Source organism: Crinia signifera, chromosome 2 (genome assembly GCF_055691185.1).
Source record: "Crinia signifera chromosome 2, ASM5569118v1, whole genome shotgun sequence".
Taxonomy (NCBI): domain Eukaryota; kingdom Metazoa; phylum Chordata; class Amphibia; order Anura; family Myobatrachidae; genus Crinia; species Crinia signifera.
In genome coordinates, this window is record NC_139218.1 from 104,371,085 (window position 1) to 104,383,079 (window position 11,995).

The 11,995-nt window shown below is 40.3% G+C and overlaps 1 protein-coding gene across 4 annotated transcripts in view; it reads left to right on the forward strand.

The window, feature by feature from the left end:
* KDM6A (lysine demethylase 6A) overlaps positions 1-11,356 on the forward strand; it is a 146,338-nt gene extending 134,982 nt beyond the window's left edge. For all 4 annotated transcript variants that reach the window (XM_083172669.1, XM_083172671.1, XM_083172670.1 and 1 more), the window contains 5 exons: positions 2,450-2,637; positions 2,753-2,894; positions 7,673-7,799; positions 7,926-8,096; positions 9,681-11,356. In XM_083172669.1, the coding sequence (XP_083028795.1) occupies positions 2,450-2,637; positions 2,753-2,894; positions 7,673-7,799; positions 7,926-8,096; positions 9,681-9,710 (658 nt within the window). In that variant the 3' untranslated portion in view covers positions 9,711-11,356. The remainder of the gene's footprint in view (positions 1-2,449; positions 2,638-2,752; positions 2,895-7,672; positions 7,800-7,925; positions 8,097-9,680) is intronic.
* The last annotated feature ends 639 nt before the right edge of the window (positions 11,357-11,995 follow it).

The window sequence follows — 11,995 nt, forward strand, 5'->3', positions numbered from 1 at the left end:
TGTAGACCAGGCATGTCCAATGGCCCTCCAGCTGTTGTGAAACTACAATTCCCATCATGCTTTGCCACATTTTTGCTATTGGGGATGCTAAATCTATGGCAATGCATGCTATGATGTGTGGTTTCACAACAGCTGGAGGGCCACAGTTTAGACATGCCTGATGTAGACAATTTATTAGCAATATCCCGGCTCATAAGTGTCTAGTGGAGCTCAGTTTTTTCTCCAAAAAGAACAAATTGTGGCCACTTCCCAGTGGATTAATTTGTGTCCAATAAAGAGAATAATGTTCTTAATTGAGCAATATAAGTAACGCCACCAAATGTTGCACCACATAGTCTGTTATATAGGCATTATTATACCTGTAGTTCCACGTGAATTATCACTTTAAATATCTGTCCCAATTTTCCCGGAGCTTACCGGGTCCTGATATTAAGGGTCCAGCAATAAATGACCAAGGCGCCCTCTGCAGATCACAGACCTCGGGGCCACACGTCAGAACTTTGACGGGCACCGGCTGCGATGTTGATCTCTGTAAGCTGTCTGCAGTAGACTTCCCTCGGCATCACTCGTCAGCCCGCCAACGGGCGCTGGGTGGTAAGATGGAAATGAAGCTGTTGCCAGAGAAGGTGGTGTATGGTGGATGCCGCGGAGGTGACGTTTGTGGAATTGGTAAAAACAGCAGATAATTCCTGTTTTTATATTGTGAATATATTTTTTATGTAATTGTTCTCTATATGTTCATAAAAACAGAAGATGTATAATAAATATTAACTTCTGAATATAAACTTTGCAAATGCTAAAAAAAAATGCCAAGTTTTAGCAGGCTCAACACACCTGAGAAATAAAGTTAAATAAGGTACAGGTGCCTGGTAATGAAAGTCTAGAGGTGTGTACACACGGGGCAATATGATCGCTAGCAATATATTGCTCAGTGTCCCGTTTTCATCTGCGACCAGAGATGGTCACAGATGAAAATCACACTGCAGGGAGAAGAGGCAGTGGAAGTCGCTGGTCGGAGGAGCATCGCTGGTGCACACTCCAATCACTGGCAATATGGTCGCTAAGCAACCATATTTCCAGCGATATTTGCTATAATCGCCCCTGTGTGTATGCACCTTAAGACTGAATGGAGAGGAGTGCTTTATAAGGACAAATAAAAAGTAAGGGCTCATAACCATCTGAGGAAATCAGATTTTTATGATGGAGAAACGCGTCAAGGATTGAGCCCCACTAATTCTGATCCCTTGAGCTGTCCAGGAATTATCGGCTGTCTTTACCAATTCCACAAACTTCACCTCTGCGGCATCTACCGTATACCACCTTATCTGGCAACAGCTCCATTTCCATCTTACCACCCAGCACCCGTTGGCGGGCTGACGAGCGACGCTGAGAGTGGCTTACTCAGATAAACATCGCAGCCGGTGCCCATCAGACGTGTAGCGCCGAGGTCCATGATCTGTAGACGGCGCCTTGGTCATTTATTGCTGGACCCTTAATATCAGGACAGAGATTAAAGTCCCACGGCCCCCCCCATAGCCAGCAGGGGACCGGGTATATTCACTGCTCCCGATCATGCATATGTAATGATCGGGTGCAGTGAATATATGAATATCTAATGAGCGGCTCAGCTCCCGGCCCCCTGCTGGCTGCTCTGTGTAAAAAAAAAAATATATATATATATATTTTTTTTTAATTAAAATATATATTCATGTGCTATAAGCACATTAATAAAAATAGCATGCCCCTTCTCAGAATAAAATTCCTGATTTTTTGACACCAAAATTAAAACAGAAAACCAAAAAGTTCACATTCCACTTCTCCATGAAAAGATGGAGAATTGCTACACGGAGAGACACGGCGAAAATCACTCAGAAAGACGGCGAGAAGTGCACGTTGAATCGGGTTGCTCGCTTTTTGAGAGCAAAAGTCTCCGTCCAACGCGAGAAAAGCACAAACTCGCCATAAAACATGGCGAATTTTTCTCATTGAATACTGCCCATAGAGCAGGCATTCCCAACCACAGTCCTCAAGGCACACCAACAGTGCAGGTTTTGAAGATATCCAGGCTTGAGCACAGGTGACTTAATTAGTATCTGAGGGATTCTGATTAAACCATCTGTGCTGAAGCCTGGATATCACTAAAACCTGCACTGTTGGTGTGCATTTAGGACCGTAGTTGGGAATGCCTGATATAGAGTTTATATAATTGACAAATTTGCGCCTGATTTTATTATTATGTACTTGTTTCTATGAACCTAGCAATGCCATGATTTTATCATAATTAACGTAGTTAGCTTTTTACTTTTTAAAGTCTTTAAGAAATCATTAATCATTTTACTATCCTCCTCCCGTATGTTCCATTCATGTAGTTTTGCACAGTCCTATCCATCTAGCATATTGGAAGGGGTTATGTGGTATTTTGATCATTATTTTATATTTTTTCATGCAGAAATAATATAAATTTCCTTTTGGGATCATGGTGGCCGAATTTGGAAGACTTATATGAAGCAAATGTTCCAGTCTACAGGTTTATCCAAAGACCTGGTGACTTAGTTTGGATAAATGCTGGAACAGTCCACTGGGTTCAAGCAATTGGCTGGTGTAACAACATTGCGTGGAATGTTGGGCCTCTTACAGGTAACTTTCATAGACACTAAATGTGTGTCAAATTTTGTAATAAAGCAATATGTATATAAATTGTGAAGTAAATTGAGAGTTCTGTTGTATTTTATGTCAAATTTATTTTCTACAGCATACCAATATAAACTAGCTGTGGAACGGTACGAATGGAACAAGTTACAGTGTGTAAAATCTGTAGTACCAATGGTTCATCTCTCCTGGAACATGGCAAGGAACATCAAAGTGTCTGATCCAAAACTCTTCGAAATGATTAAGTAAGTAACTTTGGTGACTGTTACTATATTTTTTATATATATATATTTGTTTTATTGATAACACAAAACAAAGAATGAGTATTGTATTACAGTGTGATTTGTAGGGACTTAAGGTACAGGTACGAAGAGTATACAGCGATGTATATAGAAATTGCATGTCCATAGCGAGCGAGGAATGAAAATAATAAAAATACATTTTTCTCATGCATACATATCTACTAAAATGAGGATACAAAGTCAAAATCAGAAAGGGGGGCCTCCCTTTTCTAGTTCTGCTAAATTGTACCAAGTTGATAGACTGACTAGTTTCTGTATATTATCCCGCTCTATAGGAGATAGTAATATAGGGCATCCAAATATCAAAGAACTTGGGGGCGCGTGATTCCACATCTAAGGTACATTCCACCCAGTCCATGTTACTCTGTGAGTCATAAGCGTGAGATCTATAAGGTCTGAGTGTATCCATCTGGAGAGTATAGTTTTTTTTGCTGCTGCAGTAATTCGTGCTAATAGAAGACAAGTACCAGCAGAGGGTCTGGGTATGAGAGAGGTGGGATAGTGATTCCACAGTGCCCACGTCATCGAAATCGTGAAAGAGATTTTCAAGGTGTTAGTGATGTATTCTTGGACATCAGTCCAAAACCTTTGTACTATTGTGCAGGTCCATAAACAATGTGTGATGTCAGTGTTTGGCAAGTGGCACTTGAAACAATTGGAGTTTGCGGAGATCAAGTATCTCAGTTTTGGGGTGTAGTATTCCCTATGCAAGTATCTCAGTTTTGGGGTGTAGTATTCCCTATGCAAAATTTTGTATTGCATTTCTGCAAAGGAGGCTGAAACTAAGTGTTTGTTAAGTTTAACTGTTAAGTGAATAACATTTTGGGTAGTAAGGCCCTGAGAAGAGTTTTGCCATTTCTGGCTCAGCAGAGTAACCCTGCTGAGCCAGCAGTGAGGTCTATTTTTTTTCTAACATAGTCGTATAGAATCGAGGTAGAGAAAGGTCTGCCTTTGTTATGTATAATTAGGGCATTAAGTGTGCTAGTCTGTTCAGCCTTTGGAAGGTCTGTAAGCAATTTGTTTATAAAACTTTGCACTTGAAAATACGCAAATAGAGCGATAGGTATATTGGGGAATAAATCACTTAGCCCAGATTGGGTAAGCACTACATTATTTTCAAAGTCTGGAAACTGATGTACCAGGCGTAGTCCCTGAAGGTGCCAAGTGCGGAATATCCCATCTGGACTACCTCCCTGGAAATCTGTATTGTAAAGCACAGGGGAAAATACTGAGCACGTATGCAGCAACCCAGATTTTTTACATGGGCTGCGCCAAGCCATGCAGGGCAGGGGTGTCCAAACTTTTGGCGACGAGGGCCAGATTTGGTGAAGTGTAAATGTGTGGGGGCCCACCATTCAGCCTGACATTCTTTGAATCATTAATCACATCAGAATGGTCCCCCACTCTGCCCCCATTCAGTGTATTTCCCCCAGCCTGCCCCCATTCACTATATGTCCCCCAGCCTGCCCCCATTCACTATATGTCCCCCAGCCTTCCCCTCCTTCACTGTATGTCCCCCATTTACTGTATGTTCCCCACTCTGCCCCCATTCACTGTATGTCCCCCAGCCTGCCCCCATTCACTGTATGTCCCCCAGCCTGCCCCCATTCACTGTATGTCCCCCAGCCTGCCCCCATTCACTGTATGTCCCCCAGCCTGCCCCCATTCACTGTATGTCCCCCAGCCTGCCCCCATTCACTGTATGTCCCCCAGCCTGCCCCCATTCACTGTATGTTCCCCACTCTGCACCCATTCACGCTGTCCCCCAGCCTGCCCCCCTTCTCTTAATGCCCATCAGTGCCTCCATTCATTGTATGTCCCCAAGCCTGATCCTCCTTCACTGTATGACTCCCATTCACTCTATGACCCCCATTCACTATGTACCCCACTCTGCCCCCATTCATTGTATGTCCCCAAGCCTGATCCTTCTTCACTGTATGGCTCCCATTCACTGTATGACCCCTATTCACTATGTACCCCACTCTGCCCCCATTTACTGCATGTCCCCAGCCTGCCCCTGCTCCCCCTTCTCTGAATGGCCATCACTGCCTCCATTCACTGTATGTCCCCCAGCCTGACCCTCCTTTACTGTATGTCCCTCACTCTGCCCCCTCCCTTCTCTGTATTTTTCCCAGCCCCTTGTGTGAGCCAGAGGAAGGACAGGCAAAGCAGGAACTGCAAGGACAGGAGATGCTTGGGCTCTCACTGCTGCCCTCCTCCGCTCTGCATGTTACGGGAGCAAGCTTCCCCCTTACTGCCCCCCTCCCCAAACACTGCTGTCACTGTGATTGTGGAGTAGGGTGATATACGATTGCAGCAGCAGGGTTAGGACCCCAAACACATCTGATTGTGGCGGCTGGCACCACCTCACTGCAGCAGACAGCAAGGTAAAAACGCGCTCGCCGGGGCCCCACCTTTAGTGTCCTGTGCTTCCCACATCTGATGCTCTGCCCGCTTCCAGCTGGAGGCTGCGGGCCACCTGAAATGACAGGACAGGCCGCAGTTGTCCCCCGGGCCTGACTTTGGGCATGCCTGATGTAGGGGGTAAACAGTAGGGGATTGACCCTAAGCTCTTGTGAAAGTGATGATAATGGCGAATGCAAGTATGCTACCAATGTAGTGTCGGGTAGGAAAGCCTGATCATAAGTTTGAATGACAAAGTTATCAACTCCATCTATCCAGTCCCAACGCGAATCGTAAATTGGAGGCTATGGCATATTCCTGTATGTTAGGCAGGTTAATGCCTCCCAATAACAAAGGTTGTTGTAATTTGAATAGGGAGATACAAGGTCGTTTTCCATTCCTTATAAATTTCGTAAGTGCCCTGTTAATTGCCACCAAGTCTTGGTCAGACAAGAAACAGGGCAGCATCTGTACTGGGTAAAGAAGCCGGGGGAAGGATATCATTTTGAATACATGACATCTTCCCAAGTATGATAGGGGTAAATGCCTCCATCTGTCTATCGCCCAAATGAAGTCGGATCTAAAGTGGGAGAAATTGGTGTGGTATAAATCGGATGGCTGGCTGGGGAAGCGTAATCCCAAATATGTCAAAAACTTGGTGCCCACTCAAATGGGAATGGAGGGGTCCATTCTAATTTTGCATCGGGATATATCGCCAAGGCCTCCGATTTGTCCAAATTTATTAGAAAACCAGATATCTCCATGAAAATCTGATAGATTTACCAGAAGGCTCGACATGGGCACCTTTGGGTTGCTTACATAGAGGAGGAGATCATCCGCAAATGCAGAGACCTTAATTTCTGAGGTGCCCAGGGATATACCCTTCCATGCAGGGGCGAATTTAGGGGTCAGGCCGCCCCCCCCCCCCCTCCTATTTTAATGTAATCATATATGTATATACAATGTTATTTATATATTTCATTAAAATTTAACTATAGCCCACCTCACTGTACTGTAGCCCACCTCACTGTATGGAGGACTCGGAGGGAGGGAGGCACTTATTGGTACAGTGTTTTGCAGACTGTGTGTGTGTGTGTAGAGTAGCCAATGGGGGGCGCCGGCAGCAGTGAGTGAGACATTTCCGGACGCGCAAGGGGACCATCGGACCCAGCCACTAAGCGGTGATGTAATGTGCATGGCACAGCGGGTGGGCAATGGCGGGCTATGAGTGGCGCTGCCGCCTACACATGATAATTTAGGTCTGCGGCGGCGGCGCTCGTCACTTGCTGCTGCCCACCCGCTGTGCCATGCTGCTATTTAACAGAATGTCAGCCTGCCTGCCGCCCTTAATTGGTGTCGCCCTGAGGCCGGTGCCTCACGTGCCTAGGCACAAATCCGGCCCTGCTTCCATGTAGTATTCTGGAGAAAGGTCCGGATCAGGGGATCTAGGGCCAAGTTCAATAAAAGTGGGGAGAGCGGGCACCCCTGGCGGGTTCCCCTAGATAAGGTGAAGCAAGGTGAGTTTAGCCCATTAATCATAAGATGTGCCATAGGGTTACTATAAAGCATCTGAAAAAGATTTAGAAACACCTCTCCAAACTGTTGTATCTGGAGTACTCTAATAATATGTGACCATGAGACCCTATCGAACGCCTTCTCTGCATCACAATTAACAATAATGGTGTCCTTATTGGAGAGTTGTTGAGTCCTATGTATAGCTGCTATCCGTGTGTGAACATTGTGCACGGAAGTGCGGCCTCTTACAAATCCGTTTTGTGCTGGGTGTAAAATTCTTGGTGCTCTGTCATTTTTTATTATTATTATTATTATTTCTACTCCATTTTCTTTTAAAGGTTGATGTATTTCAACTCGCCTTATTTATATGATCTTGCAATGCACCTTTTTATTTTGAAAGAGTAATATCCCACAGCCCCCAATCTTTAGTTTCCTCTACTGGATGTATTGTTGCAAAGTATTAATATCATTTTTAAGCAAACAACGTTTGTACTGGAGAATTGCCCACTTCTCGCATCCTGACCATATAAGGTTAATTTGGTTAATTAGAGGGGACACAAGTAATTATAGGTGACCCACCATGTAGGTAGATAAAAAAAAAAAAAAAGGTTTTCTTACAAGGGGCAAACATTTTAGTCTTTTAGTTGTAAACAAAGTATATGCTCCCCAAGATTATAATTTTCCATATTTAGTCATTTGATTTTTTAAAGTGATTTTTAAACCCCTCATTGCTAGTTTTTTTTTATACGAGGTATTGTCTGCCAAATATGTACTTCCAACTGTAACATTGTTTCTTGTAATAGATATTGCCTACTGAGGACATTGAAGCAATGCCAGGCACTAAGAGAAGCTCTCATTGCTCTGGGAAAAGAGATTTTATGGCATGGGCGAACAAAAGAGGAACCAGCTCATTACTGTGGCATCTGTGAGGTTAGTCTCAAAGCTGGACAAATCTCTACAATTTTTATGTATTGCATATAATAAACTGTATTGCAGATTTTTCTGTTCTTTTGTGGGTTATGTTGGTATTGATTACTTGCCTGTTAATTCCTTTAGGTGGAAGTCTTCAATTTGCTTTTTGTAACAAATGAAAGCTATTCTCAGAAGACATTTAAAGATCATTGCCATGACTGCGCTCGAAAAACTTGTTCAGACCTGGAAAACTTTGTGGTGCTAGAACAGTACAAAATGGAGGAGCTAATGCAGATTTATGACTTGTTTACATTAGTAAGTATTAAAGTTATTTTCATATTTAAACCTCATCTTAATTGGTGCTTACATGAAAAATATCTGGAATTAAATGTGAATACTTTTGATCTCAATACATACGGAATCCCGGCGTTCAAAATCCCGACTCCGGAATCCCGACCGCCGAAATACCGACAGGGGGGGGGGGGGGTGTACACGTCACCTGGGGGGCCCGGTGCCTTGCTACGCTCTGCACACTAATTTATTCTTCCTCTATGGGTGTCGTGGACACCCACAGAGGGAGAAAGTGTCGGGATTTCGGCAGTAAGGATTTTAAACGCCAGGATTCCGACCGTCGGGATTTCAACTGCATCCTCTTTTGATCATGGTGTAGAAAAAAAGTAGTTTATTTTTTATTTAGATTAGATTTTTCTAAAAATTATCAAGTAAAAACAAGAATACAAAGTTATTTTAAATACTGTAACTTGAATATATTTAATTTTAGTGACTTGACCGTGCCACCATGAATCATTCCAAACTGCACAGATAACAAACAGCAAAAATAAACAGCATTTATTATAAATGGTTGGCAATTGCCTTGCCTGATATGTAAATCTGAAGAAGACTAGTCCTAGACCAGTGGTACCCATGTGCTAGAGCAGTGGTAGCCAACCCTAGCCCTCGAGAGCTACCAACAGTTCACATTTTCCAGACAACCTAGGTGCTGCACTCATTAATCACTGACACATTTTAAAAGATCCGCAGGTGGAGCTAATTAGCTCACTTGTGATTCTGTGAGACCTGCAAAACATGCACTGTTGGTAGCTCTCGAGGACTAGGGTTGGCTACCCCAGTGCTAGAGTATCAGATTTTTTTCACGGCACTCCTAGGTCAAAGAAAATGTAGCAAATAAAATTAAGTCGATTGTGTTTATATGTGTCATCCTTTGGTTCAGTTATGTGGCGAGGGACTGGATTTGCGTCGTTTTTTACACATTTTATGATGGTCAGTCACAGCACTGTTTTGTCTATTACATTGACCATACATAATTTGAATTGGTCCTGGACCACCAAAGCATGGCACTCCTACAAGTGTCCTGGGGCACACCAGGGTGGGAACCACTGTCCTAGACATTAGGTTTATTGAACGCCTAAAACAGAAGTTTTGCAGCTTTTTTCGTACCAAAGCATTTTCAGTTTTCATTGCATTAAACCAAATGTGGAAAATATTATTTTTACTAAAGATGATGATGATGTTGCAGCTGTGAGCAATTGCACTACTGCTACCATGATATTTTTGAACCATTGTGCATTTTCCACCAATCTATTGGTGCCACTGTTCTTCTGTTTGTCAAGCAAGAGATTATTAAACAGGGTTGCTTTTGCATAGAACTTGACTAGTCTTGGTAGAAAATGTCACAGTCTAGAATCTTTACATAGTGTTCTTATGTTGGAACACATTGTTGTGGACTATTTCCTTTTTATTTATTTTCTTGAAGCAAACTTAAAATTTAAGTATGCGATAAATGTAATGATCTTGCTGAGAAGCAAAGTGCTTTTGAAAATTGTGTAGTAGATTGCTCCTAAATTGATTTTTTTTTTTCTTTCCCCCCCCATCCTTTAGGCTCCTCCAATGCCTTCACCGTCCTCTTGACATTTTTCCATGGACAGTAAATGAGAACATTTCTGATATTCAGGAAGCAACCCAGTTCTGCACCACTGTTCTTTTTTTCTCTTAAGTTTTTTTTTGTCGTCTTTGTGTTCTTTTCTTTTTGTTAGGTAGCTGATCCATAAGGCTGCTGGCTGAAAGCTGCGTCTATGCAACCTTCCAAGTGCGGAGTGTCAACCGTCTGGATAGGAGAAGTGCTCCTACTCCAGAACTTTACTATAAACAATGCTGATCCAGCTGTTCATTTAAAGAAGAAATCCATGTTTTGTATATACCTAACAAAACTGGCAACATTATACAGACTACTGACTTGAAAATCACTTTAATATATATATATATATATATATATATATATATATATATATATATATATATATATATATATATATATATATATATATTTTTTTTTTTTTTCTTACCCTTTCTTTTTGGGCTGCAAAATGTATTGCATTTACATCCCTCGTACATCCCAGTTTTGTTTTCTTTTAATTACTAACTTAGCTGGTTGTCTTTGTAAAGTAGTTAGACTATTTTATGTCTTTTTGAGCAATTTTTTAAATGTGAAAAGTGAGAAATATTATTTTTTTCTTAACCCGCTTTCAGTTCTTTTCTGTCTTGTTTTGAAAACCATGACGGTTACAATTTATGTTTCCTAAAAAAAAAAGAAATGTAAAAAAGAAAAAAAAATTATAAAAAAAAAAAAAAAAATTAAACTAACAGCCAAGTCACAAAGATAAATGGGTTGCACATAGACTAAGGAATAAACTTCAGATTTGTGATTTTTGTTTCTAATCTTGATGTAAATTTACACTATTTATAAATACATATTTATTGCTTGAGAATATTTGTGAATGGAATGCTGTTATTTTTTCCAGATTACCTGCCATTGAAATTTAAGGAGTTTTGTCATTTGAAACACTACTCCTGTTACATTTTCTATGTGTAAATAAAACTGCTTAGCATTGTACAGAAACTTTTATTAAAATTGTTTAATGTTTAAAGCGTTTTCTTTTTGAATTTTACCAGAATCAATGTACAGTGCTTAGTCTTTTATTCATGTTCAAATCTAATTACATATATATTTATATATACACTTGTGTGTGTATATATGTAAATAAATATCGATTATTGTGTGGGAGGGAAACTACATTTTATATATAAGGTCTATATCACTAGTAAATAAGTTGTCTACTGTAAGTATTGCTTACAAACATTTTTTTATTATATAGTACGTGATCATGATCTGCAGTGTCCTTCAGATTTGTTTTTTTTTTTATGTTAAATGGTCAATGATGCAATAAAACAGAAAACATTTGTTAAACTCTGCTACAAAAAATGAGATTGTTGTCCATTAAGGTAAAAAACTAGTTTTTTTATTTTTTTCCTTTTTGAAAGACTAGTTTTGTATAATTTGGCATGAATGGAATATTTGATTTTTCTAAACACTCATTTCAAAATGCTAAACAATCTGACATTCCAAATTAAAATGTGTGAAAACATTTTGGGAAGGTAAAGACAGACTTTTTGAGAATGATCCTTTAAAAGTATACTTATTTTTATAAGCTACGGTGTATTCCAAAGAAAAAAATATGTATAATAAACTTCTCACCTGGTACTATAATTTATATTCATCATTAAGACTAATTTTTGTGTTTTCATGGTATCACTCACTCATAATCTACATTTAACATGACTGTCATAAATTGTAATCTTATATATAACTTATGATGTTTTTCCAGTTACCACTTGGAAAGAAAATGATTTTATTTTTTGAGCCTGAAACACAACACAAATAAAAGGACAACATTTTAATTTATTTAATATTCAAAACTTGTGTAGTGTTTTATGTTTTCCAGAGTCATGTTGTGTGGCACTGAAAATATACTTTCTAGTTCACCTGTCTGCAAAATATTATAGCAGCCTGCCTTAATACACTTTCCATTTCACAGGCTCTAAAATTTGCTTTGTAAAAACACCTAGACTTGTTTTGAAACAATTTTTTTTTATATCTATTTGTATTGGTACAGTGTAATGCAATTTTTCAGTCATTCACATATGATCCTCCAGATTAGTTAAGAGCAATGAAATAGTGTAGTCACCTGTCTTGTTTTGTTTTTGGATTGGTTTATACAAATTAAGTTTTAATTGCGGTCTTTGTTAGCAATTGAGAGAATGTATATGTTTGTGTGTCTAAATGTATGTATATATTATATTTACATTAATACCCTATTGCTGTAGGTAAGGGCTCTCAAGAACTACCAAAAGGTCGT